Source organism: Oryzias latipes, chromosome 3 (assembly GCF_002234675.1).
Source record: "Oryzias latipes chromosome 3, ASM223467v1".
Taxonomy (NCBI): Eukaryota; Metazoa; Chordata; class Actinopteri; order Beloniformes; family Adrianichthyidae; genus Oryzias; species Oryzias latipes.
In genome coordinates this window covers 8927874-8951393 of record NC_019861.2, presented here as the reverse complement: position 1 = coordinate 8951393, position 23520 = coordinate 8927874, and the positions used below count along the sequence as shown (strand labels likewise).

The window sequence follows — 23520 nt, the reverse complement described above, 5'->3', positions numbered from 1 at the left end:
AAGCAGAAGCCACAAACTGGCACACACACTAATGACAGATAGATTTGCTTCTAACTACACTGTACATGCTGTGTGAATAGATTGACGCAGGATGAAAGTAACCCTCATTTAAAGCTTTTGAATGGTTTTAATTTTCCCATGGTTTTCTATTTGCTTCTAATAATAACCCATTGTATTGTATTTGCAGCAAAAAAAATAAATTAAATAAAACAGGGCACGTCTGCACATAACAATATATTTGTAATGGCCCAGAAATGAACAATAGCAAAACTAACCAGAAAACATCCAGGGTGTTTCGATTGATGCATTTCCTTAGACAACATTCATTTTGGTTGAAGAAGCTGTTACATAACGCTGTGCATTTAAAGGAAACGGTGAGGGGATTTTTTTTGTTGCAGACTGTATGTTTGTGCAGGACTGACGGGTGACAGATGGACGGTCACATTTACCTTCTATGCAGTCCTTCTGCAGTCTTCCTCATTTAAATGCAATGATATTTGCAAAAATATGAGACAGTCACGGGCTCTTTGGACGAAGAACTCAAGAGGTTTCATCTTGGTCTGACTGAGTGACTTCAAACTCAACGCAGCATGACATTCAATGATACCAAAAGAGCTGATCACAGCCGGAATTGAGTGAATACCTCTGTTCTTATCATTGTTCTGTTTGGTTGGTATTCATGTGAGACTTCAGAGCAGGAAATCAGACGCCTTTTCTTCACCTGAAGAAGAACTGAAAAAATGTAATTATGGTTTTATCTGCAGTCAATGGAAATTAGAATTTAAAGTCCACACTTTTTCATGGTTTTGCTCCTGTCCTTCATGAACTAAACTAAAACACTATTCCATGTACATAAAAGGGCGACTTTGATCAAAAATTGTTTCAACGCTTTTAAAAAAAACATGTCAAAATAACCCATCCATCACACAGGCAGGGCATATACAGGTACTGATTACGTGGTTACTGCACAGGTGTGTCTTCGGATGATAACAATAAAACGTCAAAAGACGTATCTTGGAGGGTCGTGGACAGGAGGGGCCACATCTTAAGGGGAGTGCAGGTGTGTCTTGTAGTTCCCTTGAGGCTCGTATGGAAACCTCAAGGGACGTCATGAAAATGGTACGTAGGATTGTCGTGCATGTTGTAAGTGTATCGTGAAGCTGTCATGAGGATAACGTAAGTTGCACGCACTTGTGACGTACTGGTGTGGTATGGTATACGACACCCATAGTCGCAACACTCTAGTTGTTAGTAAGGTGCATGTACAGGCTCCTTACTGACCGCACACAAACACTGTACGCGTGGGGTGCACAGGGGATACATACATACAGGAGCAGCTGGGTAGCTTGAGTGGCTGGGTAGCTCGGTTGGTAAGGTGGAAGGCTACCATGCAGGGTAGCTTTTCAGGGTTTGATTCCCGGAGGGGAATCAACAATGGTCATGGGGCAATACCATATCAATGGCAAGCAATTGACATCACCCAGTGAGGGTCCTTGGGCAAGACACTTAACGGTACTGCTTCCCGAGTGCGGTTCGACTACAGTTCACAGCTCCCCCATGGGATGGGTCTGATGCGGAGAACAAATTTCCCATTGTGGGATAAATACAGTATAATAAAAAAAAAAACCCGCCCATAGGATGCCCCAATGAAAATACGCTCTGATTGTATAATTTCCTAACTTCTAACAGTCAGGCTGCTAACATGGAATGCTCAAGGAGTCTGAAGGCGGCGTACTACTTTTACAACACTAACAGGACCCTTGTGCAGTTCACAGGGTTTGTGGGGGTTAAAAATAAAGAAGAAAAATCCTTACAACACGTCTGTGTCTCACCTACTTCCCCCTTACTTATCCTTACCTATTGTATAAGTGTTCACTACCACCTCATGCTTGCAGCATGCACGTAGAGAAAATGGCCATCATTATCACTCCACGGGCTCGCTGAGTGAGCTATGACCGTAGTATTTCCTGCAGGCCGCCAGCACGCCTCGTACAAGTCTGTCCATATTTTGCCCGCAGACAGTCCATATTTACCCAAAAGGGCAGTTGTGACTAAGGCCTAAACTGTGCAGTTGCATTGACAGCACAAGGAGGGTGTCATGCGGCTTGAGCGAGTGTACACTGGCCACCATCAGAGCTGTTGCCATAACAGTTTTCAAACCAGGACTTCCAAAATCAGCATTTTTACTTACAAGAAACAAGCCACCAGACCAGTTGTTACACTATTTAGTTTGAATAATCCAAGCATTTGTACACAAACTATCAAAACCCGTCTCAGTGAAGCTCTTCTGAAGGCCGATTGTCCTCATGGGGCTCTCGACCTCACATTCAGCAACACTCTGAGAGGTGTTCTGCTCATGAGTCAGCCATGTTCTGGATCAGCGTTTCCAGCCATTGAAGAGGAGTGGAGAAACATTCAAACAGGCCACAAACACCTGACAACAACAACAATGTGATGGGCTCAGTGAGAAGGAGACGTGTTGCACTGCAAGAGAAAAATGGTGGTCACACCAGCTACTAACTCTATCCCTCTCAAACCTTCAGGTCAGTAAAACTGCACAGTTTGGTGTAGCTTTTTATGACATCTATAACACACCTCGGCAATAATCGTGTGACTTAATCAGTGTGGATGTGGTTTATGAATTATTCAGAAAAAAAGACTGGCAGACAGATTTATTATTCTTATTGACCTTAATTTAAGCAGGATATTCCCATTGAGATTACAAACCTCTTCAGCAAGGAAATCCTGGCCAAGAAGCAGCCACAGTTGGTTACACTAAACATTAAAACAATGCATTAAAACCTAAAATAGTCATAAAACATTGAAAGATCAAAATAATAAAATGGTAATTAATTAAGACGATTGCAATATTATGAGGAGTTCTGTTTTTTCTTTGAGCTTGGCTTTAACGTGTTGGCTTGAATGTGTGAACAAGAGTAAAACTTTGAAAGTCTTTCGAGATAGTCCTCAAATGGTATTTTTTAGTGACAACATTTGAAGATTAGGTGGGTTTTCTTTTTTGGGGGGGGTTGCAGTTTTCTTCTTCTAACTCTTTCACACTAGATAAAACAAACAGTCTTTGACATATCGCCATTCCTGGGAATAACGGAATCAGCTGATTCGGATGTGGAAAAAAGCGGCTTTTCATATTGGTTTTGCACCGATATGCAACACACACAGCTACTAATCTAAAGTACAGAGCGAGTCACTTTTCTCTGGTTCAAAATCTGCTAGAATTATGTCAATTGAGTACACGTATAAGGAGTTTTGGTAGTCTAAAGCAGTGGTCCCCAACTTTTTTAACGTCGCGGAGCGGTATGACGTTATACAGCATTTTCACAGATCTGTCTTTAAGATGTGGCTGACGATTATTGTAGCAACGCTACTATGAGGAAGGAACAGAAACAGGACAAGACAAACTCTGAGAATTTTTTTGACAGACATGTCATTGTACATCACACCGGTGTCATCATCCTCTCCCCTTCCCACACTCATAATGCAAAATAGAAGTACTGTCTATGAAATGTAGCTGTCTTTTTTTGGGAAGTGGAAGGCTCCTCTTCTGTCTCCTGGCTGGGCGTTTTCCCCGTGGCAAAGAAACTTTCCAAAGACGTTTGCTTTTTACTCATTTTGCTAGCTCCTGGGTTTCATTTTAGCGTAACCACGTGACCGAGTAGAGCGCCTTGGCCTGACATAGACAGATGTAACAGAGAATCGGGCAATTTTTCAAAATAAAAAAATCTTTCAGATTCTGAAATAAATAAAACGGAAGTAATGTAAGTTATTTATTCTTTCTGTATGACCCGGTACCAACGGACCGGTATAGACTGGGGGTTGGGGACCGCTGGTCTAAAGAATGTAAACACAGAAGCTAAAGCTCTGGTGCTGAAAAGCCACTCCAATGAAAATCATTTTTTTCAACATGTTTTTATGGTATTTGTCTCGTGATGGAAGACATAAATGAAATAATTTGAAATTCATAATGTGTTTCTAAATAACTCTTTATTCAAATCAGGATGAATCAGAAGCAGACAAAAACCTCGCTGTTTGACTAAGCTCGGGTCTGTGATGCAGCAACTGCGGCAGGCAGGCCAAGGTCACCCTGCTCCGCTCCAAATCTAAGTCCTCCAGTGAAGACAAGTCCATCCATTAATGTCTTCAGTAATGTCTCGCTGTTATTTTTTGCTACGCTAACGTAAGCTTGGGGTTGTGTGGAGCTCTAAGCTCACGGGTGAAAACGAAGGCACGCTGGGATATCACTGTAGAGCTACTTCCGCACCAACAGTCACGCCCACAACTCAGAGGCAAATTTCAAATGGTAAATGATGTATACTTATATAGTGCTTTCTACCTTCCTCGAAGGCCAAAAATGCTTCATAGTCACAAACCCATTCACCCAGTCACACACACATTCACACGCTGGTGAACACTGGTGCCAACCTTTTACCAGAGGCCAGGTGGGGTTCAGTGTCTTGCCCAAGGACACTTCGAATGAGCTCCTGCTGTGCTACAGAAACTATGTAAAAACACAACACAGGTTTTTTGATTTTGGCTAAAAACTGCATGATCACAAATCCCCTGGGAATGCTTTAGATCAAAATAGACAGAGTGGAACTTGAGAGGATGAAATGTGCCTGTACCAGTACAAACTGCTGAGGTTCTGTCCTATCTTTTATCTCTCATTTGTCCACGTTTGCTGATGGGAACCAGCCATGGTTAAAGGCCAACCCCTCCAACCTTTTCGTCTTCTTTAGCAGCCACCCCTTATTGATGTGTGCAGAAAGTGGTTTTCCACTGTTGTGTCAAAATGTCCAGGGAAAGGCATCAACAATAAAGCAGTGTGTGTTGCTTTAAACACCGTTCTATGTATTATTCTAGGCATGACAGATGACTTAATTAGCCTTGCCAAAGACACTGAAAGAACCATCACAGTTCCTGGCTTTTGTCCTTGTTCTTGACGACAGCTTATCTTCATTGTCGATGCTCCTGAGCTCATAATTCTTATTTTTATGAAGAAATATGGATTCTCATTTTGTTTGACCACATTTGTACAGTGATGTTCCATTATTTGTGTCTCTGGTCCACTGTTACCTTATGAAAAGATCCTTATTTGGTCTGCTTTGCACATCGAACTTCTCATTGACGCATACTCCAAAAAATCTGTTCTAAAATCTATAAAATGAAGATTTATAATTAAGGTAGTCAGGATTCTTTTTTTGCTTCAGAATACTCAAAAAGCTGGTGTGCTTTCTTTGAAGGACTTCAACATGTTTTTTTTTGGAAGTGAAACTGCCTCTAGTGCAGCACTCAGCTTGTTCTTTTTGCTTCAGCCCAAACCCTCTTATATTCCCTGACGGTGAGTAAGGGATAAGGTCTGTGTAATTTTCAGCTTATCCGACTCTACTTTCAGGATGATTGGATGTAAATGAAGGAAGAAACCCTTTTGTAATGCTGCTGTTAAATAGTTAGTGAACCAGGAAAAAAGATCTGCTGCAAATGAGCAACACGCACGGTAAAGGTTTGTTTTGGCAGTACTTAAAAAAACAAGAGAACTATGCCAAAAAAACAAAATAACATTATGGGATGTTTGGATAATCAATCAAATCTTCGACATATTTTTCATTCCTTTATTTCATACCAGTATAATGGCTCTCTGCACCATTGCACCACCCTTCATCCATCCTCCAGCTTTGCTATCATCCAATACACAGCCACCCCGAGGCAGTCATGTTAGTAGAGTTGTCAACTTTCACTTGGAAGATTTGTGGTTCAGTTTCCAGATTCATGCAGGATAGTGTCCTTCAGTAAAACCCTGAGCCCCTAAGTTGTTCCTAGCATTCTCCACAGTGTCATTGTCCCTACTAAGCCTTTAGAGAGATAAATTTACAAAATAAAAAGTGATGTTTGTGAGTGGGGGAAGCCAAAACTCATTGGGATCCACTTTGTAGAGCTGGAGAAAGTTGAGAAAGTTAATAGCCACACTACAAACGTGGACCATTTATTTCTGTGCAGCTTTCAGGCATCTCCACTTCATTATTTTGGCTCTCCAGCCTGGTTCAGTCTCAGTGGCACTCACTGACCCCCCTTATTTAAAGCTGTGGGCAGCAGCTGCTCGGAAACTCTTGAGCTTCACACTGGAGGTCAGTGAGAAATTCCGACATTGTTTTTAACTTCCCTGTAATGCAGGAACCAGTAGTATTTCTGGAATACCAATAAAAAAATGCCAAGTAATCATCTTGGATTAAAGGCCAAAAAATGGCATAGAGTTATGTGACATACAAGGAGTTATATAGAAAAGAAATCATAAAAAAGGGTGGTGCCATGCTTTATGACTTTACTTCACAACAACACAGAATGACTTGATTCCTCATAAGGCATCATTTTTTTTTCTACTCTACTATCTGAAATATTTACTTTTTGATGCAGTAGTTTTACACGTAACCCTTGTGCTATCCTAGGCACTTTAACGTTGGGAGTTGGGTCATGTAGACCCACTAGACAGTGCGCTGAACCTTTTTCTTCAATGATTTGTGATCTTCACTGGTGTCCATGGATTACATGAAATCCTCTCCACCTTTATCCACCTAAGCCATGGTAGTAATAACACGTCAATGTAAGGGTGGGGTCATAGGATAGCACAAGGGTTAAAACAAAATGAGCATTTCTGAAAGCATGATTGTCAGACATTGGGATGCTCTTTGGGAAAAAGTCCCAAATGACTTGTCAAAAATTAGCAGTACTAGATAAATTAGACAATATTTTAGTCTGCCGAGAGAGATTTCAGGGAATTTGGAGTTTAGTTGGGAGCATTTAATCTATAGGAGATTTAATCTATAGGAGATGCTGATAGACTTCTATTAAGCAATAAACAGCTATGTTTATTGCTTAATCATTTCATTTCTGTTGTCATTCTTGCTCTAATACCTCTTTTTAACATGTTCTTTCTAAACCTAATATTATTATTTTTATATTTAATTATATTTTTTTTCTGTATTCCGAGTTATTCAAGTTATAAACCGACCAATCAGATGCCTCAGTAGAAGTAGGGGGACTCACTTCGAACGTTCAAAACATTTGATTGACAGATTCTCCCAAGCCTGCTTTCAGCGGAAGGAGTGTGGTCTTCCAACAACCTCCTGATTGGAGAGAGTGGTTGCCATAGAAATGTTGAACTCGACCGAATTAAAGCAAAACTGCTTACTGATGTTGTCTGGCTCGTCCATCGCAGCGTCCATTTTGCCATAAAAACAAAAGAGACTGAATTTACTTTATTTCATTGGAGCTGGCGGGAACTCATTTTCTATGGATGACATCACACCCACTCGGACCAGTTCTCATATTCAGGCAATGGTTGGGGCATTAACAAAAAAGTGAATTTGTAAACTTGTGTGTACTTGATGTACTGTGTACAAATGTATACATTTTCACCTGAGATACTATCTTCACAAAAGAGAGGCTATTCTATGACTTCCTGTTTGAGTCAGATTTTAAACAGGAAATGACCCAAACCAGGACAATTTATTTGTAGGCCACTGACTTGATCAACAAGCCAGTTAGTGACTACACAGTCCAATGTTTACAACAGAAACACATAAATTAGTTGTGCTACAGCTGATGACACTCGTTTTGGATTGAACATTGTTAAGGCCTGTTCACACCGGGACGAATTTCGCCGGCGATTTTCGCCGACGTTTAACGCCTCGTGACTAAACAAAGGGCACCAACGAGAGTGTGCACACCGACGCGAAAAAACGCCACGCGTTAAAGCGTCAAAAAAAAAAAAACGCCTCGGGTTCGTTTTTTTTTTTCGACGCGTCGAAATCTACTAGACCAATGAGAATGGCGCTTTTGCTCACGTGTCTGGAGCTTCTGAAGTTACAGTAAAACACAACTTGGGGGGCGCTCAAACACAAAACTGCCTTGCTGAGCACACATACCAGCGAAGAAGATAGACGCCAAGTAGCGTCTACACAGCCGCGAAGCAATAATGACAGACATTCTAAAATATCCCCAAACCAAGTACCAGTTGGAGCTACTGGTGCTTGAAATATTCATGTTTTCTTTGTTTGATTCTGACAAGCGCGTAAATACTTGCTCTCTTCTTCTGAGTGAAAAGCGACTTTAAGAAGCGTAAAGTTGCGCAGCGCCACCTTGTGTACAGGAGTATTTCTGTTTTACATTAAGCGCCATTTAATGTCAGGGAATGAAATTGCATGTTCACTCCACTCATCGTCAGCGAAAATCGCCTGGGTGTGAACACAAAAAACGTGGCGAAAAACGCTGGCGAATAACGCCTGGCGAATATTCGTCCCGGTGTGTACGGGCCTTTAGACACCGTTTGTCACGATGAACTTTTATTTATTTATTTTTAGACTTTTGTTATCTGTATACCCACTTCTGTCCAAAATGAAACTGGTAAATGGAGAAAAAAAAGGAAATTTGGCTCATATCAATATTTTTTTTGTAGATATTTGCTAAATATGCAAAGCTCTTTCCTTTATATTTGATCAAAAGGGGATTATGAAAAATAAGTCACAAAAACTGAAGCAGAAGCAGTTAAAATTTTATAAACAAAAACCGTTTTAATTTAATAAATAGTCAAAGGTTAAAGTCACTTGAATAAACAAGAGACAAGACCATTTTTGTGCCATTTTAAAGAACTCATTTTCCATTTCCAGAGAAAAAAGGATCAATGGAAGAGCAAAATCTATGGAAACTTGCACATTTAAAAAAAAAATTGCAAACTGATGGAAAAGATCATAAGAATACATGTTTTCATGATGCACACCTCCCATTCAACTCTTTTATGACATAATTCAATAGTCCTGTAACTAGAATGGAACAAGGGGATAGAAACCAAGAGTCTAAATGACAGTAAAACATCTTATGTAAATAAAAAATGGTTTAATAAAATGACTGACATTGTACCTCATTTTTTATTCTTAAGTCTTCAACAAATCTCTTATTTTTAGATAAATAAATTGAAGTGTAAAAATCAGTTGGTTTCAAGGGCTTCAGTCTCTAAATAGAGGAAAGTGGACATGCTAAACTGTTGCTCATTTTATCCAAGAAGCTCTGGATGTTTCCTGTCATTATGAAGTTTTAGGTGCACTTATTGGAGGATCAGAGTTGATTAGGTAGAACTCGTCCACTGACCAAACAGGAGATGAGACACCCTCTGCATCAATTACACGCTCTGCGCTGCATTGATTGATCCAATTTTTTCTGAATCACTTTGGCTGCGCCCCTTTGGGATTCCTTTGAATGAAGCATTAGTCCTGCATAGGTTAGAACACTGTGTGCAACAAGAAGAGGAGGGGTATACCTCCACAGCAATAAAGCATGAATAATACATTTGAATTCAGATGAAGGTTTAAACGTACCGCGGTGTTTATTTTAAAAAGCTAAAATCATTTATTGATTAGGTTTACAATGGTGGTATTCATGTTTAGATTAGCTTCACAATTGCATCAAAGCTTGAGATTATTATAATATTTCATGATATAAATAATAAATATTGATAAAACTATCTAAGGTTAGGTTAGATTTTTTTTGTTTGCTGGATACACTGAATAAATACATTTCTGCACTATATGGCACACTGGATTTTATACCATGGTCCGGGTGAATACTAAATTCTGATTGGCTGCTGGGTGTGAATTAAAAAGCGATAATCCACAGTGATACTGCACCCCTAAAAAAGAAGTTCCGGTCACATATCTGAAATCTATATCACTGTGCTGGCGTCTTTGAAACAAACTTTTGCTTCATCAACTGGACAAAAACAAGCGGTAAGAGGTGAACTTTTTCTCTGAACTGATGCTTTATTAATACTAACCATCAGCATATATATCGCTTTCCTTTGCCGCTGCCGTTGAGGTCGGTGCCGGCTCAACCCGGCTAAGCGGCGCATTGTCATGTTACCGTGAAAACGCGCCGCACCACGTAAAAAATAGTCCACTTTTGTTCAAAAAAAAAAAAGTGATCTAAACCGGACAAATAACAAGAATGAAGAACTATAAACTGGTTGAATATTTATTTCTTTTGTAAATGACCATGGCATAAGCGGGTTAATAGCCTTTCGTACTATGTATTATCAGAAATGGATGCACTGTGCGGAAGCCGTTCAGGCATCTCCACTCCATTCTCTTGGCTTTGTGCCGGACGCTTCCTTGCTTCCAGGGCATTCGTTCATTTCTGATAATGCACACCTCGTCGGCCATTAACCCAAAATCATGTTATATATGAGCCACACTAAACTTTAAGGCGCACTAAATAAGACAAAATAGTCCAAAATAAGTCTGTCAGTCATACTTTATTTACTCTGTTCAAAGAAATTCTAGGATTTTTTTGTAACACGCAACAGGATAGCCACGTTAGCAGTGTTTGCATACAGTATTTAAAATACTTGAATCTACAAACCTTTTTTGCAACACAAAAAATAGACTGATATCCCTAAAACAAACATCACTGTGACTAAGCTAAATCGAAACCTACTTAGTAACACGTAAAAAAACACAGTCCGATACTGCTACATGTTAGCCACATTAGAAGCATTACTGTTTTCACATTATCTATATATACCCATCCTTGTTAGTTATACATAAAAAAAGAAAAAAAACAATCTGACACCACGCCGCATTAGCTGCGTTAGCGCATTCACTATAACACCCAACCAAACATTTTAACAGAGAACCATGTACCTCTCAAAAGTGTTTTGACACCAGTAAGTACAACCAGCATTAATTCATATACAAGGCGCTCCAGATTTTATGGCCCACTGTCATTTTTTTTAAAACAAATTATGGCTTTTAATTGCGCCTCATAGTGCAGAATCTTTTTTTAGAAGGAACTGTAATCTGACCAACAGTGTTTTGTTTACATTTCTGATGTCGTTGAGAACAAGCTGTGGGCCTTTAATGCCTTTTTGAAAAATCATCATTGTCCCAAAATATTTTCAAAGCTTATACATTTTTCTAGTCAGTCACAGCCAAAACTTGCTGGTACAGTGGGTGAAATATTCATTTGTAAGAGCCAATTTTGATAAAGATGGTAAATAATGCAAATTTAACACAAAACAGTAAACTTTATGTTTATATTATTTAAAACACAGCATCTATTGCTGTTTTGGTAGAAAGAACATGCATTTATGGTTAGTGTAAGGCTTTTGCACTCTCAAGGGTCTTTTCATCTTCAGCCTTACTTATGGTAATCTATTCATCCAAAACTCTATTCGGTATAAATACTAAGGCCTCTCGTTCCTTCTGATTTATTCATTTTTTTTCATTCATTTTCTATTCTGTTTTTCCCTTTCGGGGTCACGGGGCTGCCGGAGCCTATCCTGGCCACTTGTGGGCGAAGGCAGGGGACACCCTGGACAGTTTGCCAGTCTGTCGCAGGGTGGAATATCCTCAATCACACATCCAATCACTCTCACATTCACACCTAGGGACAATTTAGATTAACCAATTAACCTATGAAGCATGTTTTTGGACGGTGGGAGGAAGCCGGAGACCCCGGAGAAAACCCACGCATGCACGGGGAGAACATGCAAACTCCACACACAAAGGGCCCCCATTGATGTTCTGGTTCAGTTCCCCCAGCCAGGACTTGAACCAGGGGCCTTCATGCTGTGAGACAAGAGCGCTAACCACTGCGCCAACGTGCAGCCCTTCTGATTTATTTTATAAATAATTCTTCTTCACTTGGGTTTTTGCCAAAAATCTGCGGCCTGTCCCTGAGATTTATACCTGTGAAAATTAGTGCCAGTACTTATTCAGTTTTGATCATTTCATGCTCAACAGAGAGGCAACGGGTAACCCTTGTGTTATCCTAGGCACTTTGGTATTGGGAGTTGGGTCATCTGACCCCACAAGATCACTGTGCGCTGAACCTTTTTTCTTCAATGATTTGTGATCTTCACTGGTGTCCATGGATTACATGAAATCCTCTTCATCTTTACCCACCTTTGTCATGGTAGGGATAACACGTCGATGTAATGGTGGGGTCATCTGGACCCCATACGATTGCATAAGTTAATCTGAACCCCGACCTTTACCTAACATTATTTTTTATTTATTGCTTTTGCTTCAGTGTTTTTGAACAGATCTGAAAAAATGTATTTTTCCTTTGGAGCTTTTAATTATGTTTTTCAGGTATTTTGTACTTCAAAATGCATATACATCATTTAAACACCTCAATCACTGCAAAACGGTCTTTTTAAGAGAGTTTCCCTACTTGTCTTTGCCCTACAGAATTCCCATGCATTAATGCGACTTCTCTTGCCACCCTTGATCTCTTAAAATAATCCTAGGTGTGGAATTTTTTTCTGTGAACTAACTTCTAAGGCAAATGTGTCTTTCTTACCTGACAGCCCTTGAGGGTAGCAGACACTTCTGTCAAAACAGAGAGGTTGAGAGTTTGATGACCCCCTGCCGCTGCATTTCAACAAGCAATTCCTATGCACTGAATCATTTTGCCATATTCAGACTGTTTGGTTTTGGAGTGGTGGATAATCAGTCCACGTTTTTTTTCCCCCTTCAGCTTTGCAAGGGCTGTTACATTTTACTTTCATGGGCGATTGGTTTTCATAGGATTTCTCATATGAGGCTGCTCATCCAGCTGGAGGATAATGATTAGCTGAAAACTTTATCTGAAGATCTGAAAAGCTTCATATAAAATGTCTCTGGATCTCTGTTGATCATTTTATATAAGCAATGAAACTACAGTTGGAATTGACAGCTGTTGAGTTGTAGGTTTAAAACATGCAATCTGTCAACTTAACTTTGACTGGAAGAAGATACTTATCCATTACTAAAATTCTTTCCGATCCTTTCAATGTTCATCCTTCCTTTTAATTTCATTTATCCTTTGTTTGAACAACCCTGGGGTTGTCAGCGCTTGTTTGGGAAATGTTTTCCACTGAACCAACCATTTATGTACAAGAGGCATGCTAATGAGCCCCTTGTTCATTCCCAAAAAAGAGTATGGTAAGGCTAATTGGAATACTGCTGTCATATTCACAAAAATGTTGGACTGACATGTAAAAGGAAAGCTACGTAAATTAAGAATTCTCTAAGGACCAGACAAAACACAAAGTATCTATTTTTTTCTGCAGCAAATGGTGATTTCCAAAGACTGAATGTTCATGGAAAAATGCTCAGTGCTAATAAAAAGCAAACAAGGAGAAAGACATCAACCTTAATGTGGGTGTTTTATATGAATTATTCTTGTTTTATGCTTTTAAAAGAATAAAGGAGATAGAGTCTACACAGAGCTCTTTTAATGGAAAACCCAATAAAAAAACATAGTCATTATTATCCCATTACTTACAGTAAAAGGTATTTAATAACTTCAAACATCTGAAAGGCATGTATGCACTGATGCATAAAGTTCATTTGTCTGTAAGCGGCTTGCAGACGTCCAGTGAGCCATGAAGTGCACACCTTTTCCACAGTTTGACCTGTATCAAATCTCACAAGACTGTGCACCAAGTCAAAGACTAATGTTGAGCACAGACTTTTTATTTTCCTCAGGAGAAGGCTGAGGTCCACAGAAACGATGTAAAAAAGGGGCAGAAGTGAAGAAAGGGTTTGTCCACTCATTTTTTTTCCTTTTTCAATGCTAACAAAGGATGAATTGGAAGGATTTTCATAAGCTGTAGTCTTATAGACTACAGCACAAGATAGATTTTGCCCTTCTTATGAAAATCCTTCCTGTTTGTTTGATAGGTCTTGCATGTAAAGTTTCTTGTGCTGTAGTCTGAAGTGTGTGAAATGTTACTAGAAACATAACGCAGCTCCACAGTTGCTATCATTTTTTTCATTATTAATGTTAGCTAAAAGCTCAAAGACTAATTTAATATTGGAAAATAGATGTGAGGCAAACCATCAACACTCGCTTGTACTTTTTTAAATCGTCATTGTAAAAATTTAAGATGGTATAAGTCACAGTTTTTTTTCCTAATTTGGCCGGTTGTGCGACTTATACTCAGGTGCAACTTATATGTGATTTAAAAAGAAATAGATAAATAAATAGAAACAACTGCCAAAGAACACTGTAGGTGTGTGTATTATTTATTGCTACTGACAGCAAGGCAGAAAAAGAAGTGCTGCTCAGTGTTATGTTTCGTATACACTGAATAAATGTATTTCTCCAAGAAAGTCCGACTTAAATGTCTGTTTTTCTTCTCTATTATGAAAAATAAATCAATGGTGAAACATAACTTGTAAAAATAACAAGAGGAAATAAACAGTTAAAATATACAAGAATGATATTATAATACAGTGTGCCCAGCTCACCTGCTGTCTGTTGATAGTTCAGTTTCTATGTTATGCCTTGTTCCTGTTGTTTGGGATTGTGGGTTTCCTGCTGTGGTGATCACTGTGCCGGGGATGTTGAGGCGCAGCCGAGTGCAGTGTGCATGGTTGGCTTCAGCGTCAAGACACAAGGCTGTTGACCCTGTGACCTGTGCTTTATAGAATGCTCTGGTTCTGCCTTAAGAATATGGGAGACTACGAAAATGAGCTGTCAGTCACTCTGGCAGTATGTTGCAAAAACAGCAGTAGCCTCTGCTGCAAAACTGTAGCTATGACCAGCCACAACAACACTCCCAGCTCTGTTCAGTGGGGGAAAAAGTGCAACACAGAAGATGAAAGAATGTGGACAGGATAAAGAAACTGTGTCATGATGAGCCAAGTACCTTATTATTTTATAGATTATTCAAACAACACCAGAATGGCATGATTGGTACAACATCCCTGAACCAAGTCCAATGATCAAAAAAGCCCAGAATCTCTGACTGCTGTTGAAGGAATACATATTCAAGGATTTTTTTACTATGTTAAAATAAAAAAATATTTGAAAAAGGAACAAATATGTACACTGGTGATTAAATCTAATCTATGTATTGTTTAAAATCCCTTTTAAACTAAATACAATTGTTTTTCAGCAATTAATATATAAACATGTATATACATTGATGACCCATGTATAATGCACCCTTGAGCCTTAGTGCCAGTGTTGACATTCTTTCAGCTATTCTAACTCTTCAACTGTTTATGCAATTAACTAAACTCCACCTGATTGTGAAACGGAGAAAAGACGCTTTTCGCCACCGTGCAACACTTTAGGTTAGTTGTTGCACGTTCCTGCAACACTGATATAAAAAGCTGCTTTTCTCTCTCACGTTGATTGTGTAAGCGATGGAAGAGTTACCGAATGTCATAGAGCATGTAGGTGTAGCTGATGTTGAAGGCTTACAATTTTTGAAAATTGTAGATTATGTCCCTATAGTCATTCAGACTTTCTACCCAAATACTTGGAAGGACAATCCATCCATTTGGGCCATGTCACTATGTCTTTGGAAGTGTGTTATTTTCACACAATTTAGGGCTAGCACTCCTTCTGACAGCATTCTGCTTACTTTCATGCTATGTTGTCACTGGAACTATGTTGTCACTCCCGTGTTACCCTTTGCACCTGCCATTTAGCACTGTCCTTAGTTTTGTGTGTCTGTGTGTGTGCGTTTTTTCTTTTACTGCAGGCAAAAATTGTGATATATTCCTTGAAGATGTGTTGTCGGTACATATAGGGTACACAAGCTGCTATTTGGAACAGTTTTCCAAATGCATTTTTCAGACAGCAAAGCTTTTGCATGAATAATCACATGATCAACATGCATGTTCTCATTAGGTGATTGCTGTTCATCAATAATGAAGGAGATAATTAATTCTACATGAACTGATTATCTTTTTTCTTTTCTGGTTACCATTTTATGATCTCCTGTAGATGCATGCAAGGGATTACAGAGACACCATCAGCTGTAGGACAAACAATCATTTAACGTTCACCCACTTTCATTACCACTTATGATCACTTACTAAAATTGGTAAGATTTGGTAATTAATAATAAAAATGACTTAACCTCTTTTAAGAATGACTCATTATTAACCCTTTTCACAGCGTAGCTTTAGCTCCAATGTTGACATTCTTTAACTGTTTACACAACAGTTGATTTTGTATGATATACGTAGACCCTTTAAACAAAGAAACTGAGACCTATGTGTCTCTATAAAATACTACCTGATGAAGGTGAGTTTAATGTACTTAAGTTAACTCACAACAGCAATATAACAAACATCTGTTAGCTCTGAATAAAAAAAAGAACAACTTATAGTTATTTTACAATACAAAATAAAGTTGCATTCAGTTCTAAAAAACCCTAACTGGAATAATTGCTCAGTACGTGACTGATCATAAACAGAAAAAACGATTTTTCTTATGCCATTTTAACTGTAAATGTCATTTAGACAGCCTTTCATTGACTTCAACGATTACATTTGGGTAGTAAATTGTAATATGAGTTATTGAACATGTGCTGGAAGAAATATTAATACAATAGTTAGAAATGCCAACTCATTAGAGAAAAAAAAATACATTCCTTTGTATCATGTTACACCTGAAATTTTGTTTGAGGCATCTGTTCAAAAACAATAAGAAGGGGGAAAAAGGGAAAACAGATCCATATGAAGTTTAATTTGGAAGGTCATCAGGTATCATTGATCAGGTATCATTACTATGACTGTGGTTCACAGGGAACAATATTTCTGCTGATGGAAAAAAACGTTTTAGGTTTTGTATGTATTAATTATATGAGCTAAAAATGTAACAAAAGATATTCTCAAAATGTCAACAGCCTATATCTCAGAGTTAATTTCAAATGTTGGTTTACTGTCATAAAGGGTAAGAACAAGTCCTTGAACTAGTTTAAAAAATTACAAGCTATCATTTTATTTGCAGACTAACTTTTTATCTGGAGCATTAATAGATTATTAAAAAAAAAATCTTAAAAAAATAAAATAAACAAATGCTCAGACTAGAAAACATGATTGATGTGACAAGATAAAAATGAAGGTTTTACAAAGCTGGAGTCCCTGAGTCAAAATCAAATAAAGACACCAAACCAACTGTGAATCTCCCTCTTTCTCTCCACCTCTCTCTGTCTGTCTCTCTCCATCTATCACCTTTTGGCAGCAAGCCGTGTATTACATGAGTGCAAGGTCAACAACTAAGCAATGGCACAGGATATATAAATTTCACAAATGCTAGAAGGAACTACACCAAGAAATAAAGCGTTTTTGTTTTTTGGCTGCCAATTAAAAAAATAGGTTTTTGCTGGCAGACACGATGTGTCGGCGGTATTGACAGTAATTGTTTCCAGCACACTCAGAAGTCAGAAACGCAGCGGGGTGGTTACATTGTGTGACCAAGCCCTGTTATTGATTGGTTGATTCCATTACTTGAGAGGAAAGGCTCCATAATGAAACCCTATGCGAGGGGAAGGGGGGGGATGCAGCTAGCATCTTTATAAAGCTGTGCGGATGAAATGAAAATGATGGCTTTTTACTGTTTTTTTTTAACCACGTGTTTTTAGAAGGTAGCCAATTTTAGCTCAAGTTGCATTATTTTTAGCCACAGACCCAAAGATCTCAGTCATTATGAAAAAGGGTAAGGCTATAGAAACATTTGCAGTGCAGTAAATGGAGCAACATAGGGGGCTCTTATAAAAGCTAAGGTATAATTGTATTCAGTATCAAAAATGTTCAAATTAGGAAATTCATTTACAGTATATACTGACACTCAAGTCTTGGCCTCTTACCTTTCAGTTCACAATTGATATTGGTGATTTTTTTTCCAGAGACTCTTGTGCTATCTTCACACATTTGATGCATTGTCAAGAACAGGCTAAACACGGAGTTAGCGTACAGTGTTAATACTGGACTGTCGCTACCTGATACTAGCACACGTGCCCGTAGTCGGGAGGGGTTTGGTGTGAAATGTGGAAGCTGTTTAAATCTTGTGAATCTTTCCCTAGGCTTTTTCTTTTACATATCTTTTCTGATATGCAAAAGACGTGGTGTCATAGAATTTCAGCCAAGCACAAACCACAATTATTCATTTCTCCTCCATGGTGCATTTTCCAACTGTTGGAACTTCTGTGAATGAAAAGGGATGCCATCCGTACGTCACTACTAAATCCGAATCCCTAATTGGGCAAAGTATAACTGGTGGAACTTTCATTCAATGGACTTGCGTTTTGTACCCAAAAAAGGGTCTTAAAAATGTGCGTAGCTATGCGTGAGTTTTGCACTCAGAAACCCAAAATACACTTATCCGAGCGTTTACGTAGACTTTTCATAGAAAGTGATTGCGTAACCCTTGTGCTATCCTAGGTACTTTAACATTGGGAGTTGGGTCATCTTTATCAACCTTTGTCATGGTAGGGAGAACACGTCAATGTAAGGGTGGGGTCATCTAAGATAGCACAAGGGTTAAATGTGGATTCCTGAGGCCAATGTGAACGTAGCCGTATACCACTCTTGGTTTTAATGCCTGCTTCTGTAAATGTGTTTTTGGGTCATTTGTGGTACCCAACTGTCTAAAGAAAGAGAAAACTTTTACACTATTGATTTGAAATTTTGATTTGAAATCGTTTATTTCAAGCAATTAAGTAGAAAATAATACACAGCAGCAATATAATCATCAGTTATACATTCATACAGTAACTAATCATACTTAGGATAATTAGACATATTAATAAACATTGCTTGAAAGGGAGTGGAAGGAAGCGAACTTATATAATCCCACCCCGTTATACTATAACCATTTTATTACATGATTTATCAATATCCGGTTCCCGGTTTTTATCAGACAGAATTAAAAATCATAAGATATCGATAAAGCACATGACAAAGATGAATTACTTAAGTATTACGTCAAAAATAACTATTTTAGAAATCAACATGGCAAATGCATATATATATGCAGATTATGTTACTTATAAAAGTCATTCATATGAATAAAACATAATACTATATCAGTAAAGTAGACAACACTGTTTCAGGAATTTTCATAGCAAAATTTCATCAGGTATCAAAAGATAAAAACATGTGCAAAATTATGCTACATTAGGAGAGTTTTTGAATCAATTTATCAATTTTTGGAGAAAGTGAAGTAATATCATTAAAAGTCAATCAATTTAACAATTTTCAATAAGTGATTAATCATTTGTTTTACTTTTTTTAATATTTTTTTTGTATTTTTATTTATTTTATTTTTTTTCTGGACCGAGCGGTTTGACGTAAATCCTGCAGCCTTTAACCCAAGTGTTCTCAATCTGCTTACTCTTCCTGATTGATTTAAGAGCATTCAGCTTCGCTTGAGGCTTGATCGGTAATCCAGTGAGAATGACATTATTCATCCTTACTTGCTGATTCACATCGTCCAGTCTTTTCTCCAGAATCTCAACCTGGTTTTCTCGCTTCTCGTTTTGAGCCCGAAATCTTCTGAACTCTTCCATCATTTCCCAAAGTGGCGTTAGCTTAGCCGACACTTCTTCCATAAAACTTTTCAGCGTTTCTTGAATAATGTCAAGAGTCTTTTTGAGGTCTTCGTATTCCTGGGGTTTCTTCGAGGGCATGGTCAGCTCTCTTTTTTGGGGAAAATCAACCTCTTAAGTAATTTGAAAATAGTTGCATTCGCAGAGAGGCACGCCACGCGTCCTGCTGTGTAACCTGGAACTATTGAACACATTCATTTGCAATATGGCATTTAACACTTGAATATTGTCGTTTTTTTGTGTGTATTTGGATGGTTTCATGTATTTGTCAACTCAAATAATAGATTTCTCATTTAAAAACCTTAATTTTCTTTCTTATATCAATTCAGATCCATAATACTACATCTCTGTTTTCTCCACAGGCAAGCAGAAGGATGGTGTTTGGGGAGACAGGTGGGCACAGCTACTTGGTGGCATGCTGGCAGCCCATCCTGATCCTTATGCTGGGCACCGTCCTTTCTGGCTCCACCACTGGCTGCCCTTCCCGATGTGAATGCAATGGACAAGAGCGTTCAGTCGTGTGTCATCGACGGAGACTGGCAGCTCTTCCTGAGGGTATCCCTACTGAAACGAGGCTATTAGACCTCAGCAAGAACCGTCTAAAGACCCTCGGGCCTGAGGAGTTCATTAACTATCCTCTTTTGGAGGAACTGCAACTCAATGAAAACACAATATCATCCGTCGAGCCTGGGGCATTTAGCAGCCTCATGAACCTTCGGACCCTTGGTCTACGCAACAACCAGCTAAAGCTTATTCAACTGGGAGTGTTCACAGGCTTGGTCAACCTCACACAGTTGGATATAAGTGAGAATAAAATTGTCATTCTGCTAGACTACATGTTCCAAGAGCTATACAACCTGAGGGCTTTGGAAGTTGGTGACAATGACCTAGTCTTCATCTCACCTCGATCGTTTCATGGCCTGAGCAACCTTGAAAGCCTAAATATTGAGGGACACAAATTGTCCTCAGTGCCCACCGATGCCCTTAGCCATCTGCATAATCTGTTGTCACTTCAACTGCGTTACCTTAATGTTTCTGTCATAAGAGATTACTCTTTCAAGAGGCTCTATAGACTAAGAGTGTTGGAGATCTCTGACATGCCAACTCTGGATACCATGACACCAAAATGCTTGTTTGGTTTAAATCTCACATCACTGGCCATAACAAATTGTAATCTTAGTGCCATCCCATATCAAGCCATGAATCACCTGAGGCATCTTCGTTTTCTGAATTTGTCTTTCAACCCTATTCAGACAGTGGAAGGGAACAGAATGTTTCATTTACAGAAACTCCAGGCTTTTTATTTGGCTGGTGGAAAATTGGTAGCTATTGAGCCCTACTCTTTTAAAGGGCTCAACCATCTTCGTGTATTTAATGTATCAAACAATGGCTTAAGCACTCTAGAAGAGTCTGTTTTTCATTCTGTTGGAAACCTGGAGACTCTCGCTCTGTACGACAACCCTCTGGCCTGCGACTGCCGCCTCCTCTGGGTCTTCCGCCGCCGATGGAGGCTCAACTTTAACAAACAACAACCAATATGTGCTTCACCTCCAGTTGTTGAAGGAAAAGAGTTCAAAGATTTTCCAGATATACTCCCTCCCGATTACTTTGTCTGCCAAATGTCAAAGATTGTGGATTACCTGGTTCAAGAAAGTCATGTAGATGAAGGAACTACAGTTACTTTTGGTTGTAAGGCTGAGGGAAATCCAGTTCCTGCCATAATTTGGGTTACCCCTAAAAAGGAATATATCACCACCAAGACCATGGGGACAAGACTTTCTGTGTCAGGTGATGGTTCACTGGAGGTACGTTACGCCCAAATCCAAGACAATGGCACCTACTTTTGCATTGCAAGTAATGCAGCAGGCAATGACACCAAAGCTGCACACCTTTTTGTGCACAGCTACTCCCCGAACTGGCCTCACCAACCTAACAAGACATTTGCGTTCATTTCCAACCAGCCAAGCGATGAAGGTGCTAATGTGACCAGGGCCACGGTTCAATTTCCATTTGATGTAAAAACACTAATTATTGCAACCACCATGGGATTTATTTCTTTCCTTGGAGTGGTACTTTTCTGTCTCGTGATACTATTCCTCTGGAGCAGGGGGAAAGACAACACCAAGTCAAATATTGAGGTTGAGTATGTGCCACGCAAGGAGGAAACAGAGGAGACCAGTCCAACTGAGGCACAAGTACAATTCAACATGAAAATCATGTGAGCTCCTGGACATGTCATCAAAAAACTGCAGTCAGGATGCAAACGATTCCCAGCTTAAAACATGTACTCAATTTAAACAGTAGAAATTGCACAGCAATGGACATGTCCTGACACTACACTATATAATCATTTTTTTAACTTAGGGATTGAATCTTTTAAAGGAAATGTTGCATTTCCGTTATTCATATTTCTGTAAATTTGTGTGGGCAGAAATCAGTATGTTAACATGCACACGACATTTTGGTTTAGGAAGCCCAAAACAATGGTAAAATGAATAAAAGCACAGTTTGCATTAATAGCAGATTTGTATTTCAAAGTATGGAGAGATTCATTTGTGAATGGCAGATGTATTTTTATGAAAAGGGGACTGTAGAAAGGGTGGTTTACTCATAAATGTTTGCTCAAATTGATAAACAAAGCACAATTATCCTTTGTATGAGCCAATGCTGTGTTGCCTAAAATGCTGATGTGAACACAAATGACCATTGTTTCATTTTAGCAGTATAAAAGAAGGGCATGCGTAGAGAATAAAGATTACATCAAGAAATGTGTCATGCAATAATAAACACAAATCTAGAAATGCTTGCAGAGGTGTAGTACACAAGGAAGGAATATTGATGAATTTTTTTATTCTTCTGTGAATTGCATAAAAGTACTCTCTAAAGCTATGTACACACCAAGGATTTGGCGCATGTTGTTTACACTGGACAAAGGCTGCCACCTACCGGTGGAAGAGGCTTGGTGCGAAATGTCGAAGCGGTTCAGATCAATTGGAAACGGTTAGGTTCATTGCTAGCATTCTTGCAACTGCAGATATGGATTACTATTATGCCAATAGAGTGGCCTTAGTTTATCTTTGTATGAAAAACAAACGCAGGCATCGTCACCTTGTTTGGGTTCACCGCATGAACCAAAATCAGATGACCCAAACCCATGTGTCACTATCAAACCAAGTCTTTGGTTAGAAAAGTTCGACTTGGTTTAACTTGCAATGTGCTTTCAGTGGTCAAAGGTTTTTTACGTAGAGCCCGAAAACGGCTGTAAAACTTGTGTAGCTTTGCGTGAAATGGATAGCTTTGAACACGGAAGCACGCATTAATGCGTGTTTACATAGATTTTTCATCGCGGAGGGCGGTGTGAACATAGCTTTATTCCAAAACTTGTATTGACTGTTCATCTACCAGTTGCCAGGGGAATATTATTTTATAAAACCTTCGAAGTTTTATGTCTGCATATTTATTTTTTTCCCTTAACCATTAATTTAAAACTGTGCATGTTAACACACTGAGTGAGAAAAGAAGCTACAGTTTCTGCTACTTTCAGTTTGCAAAAAAAGTGTCATTAAATGTATTGAAATGTTGCGATATACATATTTTTTCTGTATTTTATTCTTCCTTGTACATTACGCTATTGCAAAATAGTAACGTTTTGATGGCTGTGGTTTTTGAATATACTGCAACCCAAAGAGCAGATTAAATATCCATTAAAATGTTTTTGATGTAACTTGACTGAAAGACAGTGATACTGGTTTTCTCAACACCGGAGTTTAAACTTGGTCTTTAAGACAAATCTTTTACCTTTCTGGGGTCTTAAAGGGCCTATACCAAGTTATTCTTAAGCCTTTTACTATGAACAATATTCATGTATATGATAATATATAACCTTTGGCACACTGAAAAACATTTTTTTAAGAGTTTTCCTGAGTTCTTTTCGTACCTGGAAGTAAGACAGGTACGAAAAGGCCACCCATTTCATGAGATCATCCTAGAGTTTGCCTTGGCTGCATCTCTGCATTTCGCCCACGAAAACAAACAACATCTGAACTTTTGCAAGGACTGATACGCATATTGTGCTTATAAAAGGAAAGCGTTTTTGGAAATCACCGCTGGGTCCTTGGAGA

At 38.8% G+C, this 23520-nt stretch overlaps 1 protein-coding gene across 2 annotated transcripts in view; it reads left to right on the top strand.

Annotated features, from left to right (window-relative positions):
- The window catches only part of LOC101161616 (leucine-rich repeat and immunoglobulin-like domain-containing nogo receptor-interacting protein 1-B), a 29215-nt gene extending 6087 nt beyond the window's left edge, over nt 1-23128 (top strand). For both annotated transcript variants that reach the window (XM_023952493.1, XM_004066851.4), the window contains exon 2: nt 19762-23128. In XM_023952493.1, coding sequence (XP_023808261.1) covers nt 19774-21621 — 1848 coding nt within the window. In that variant the 5' untranslated portion in view covers nt 19762-19773 and the 3' untranslated portion in view covers nt 21622-23128. The remainder of the gene's footprint in view (nt 1-19761) is intronic.
- Nucleotides 23129-23520: the final 392 nt, after the last annotated feature.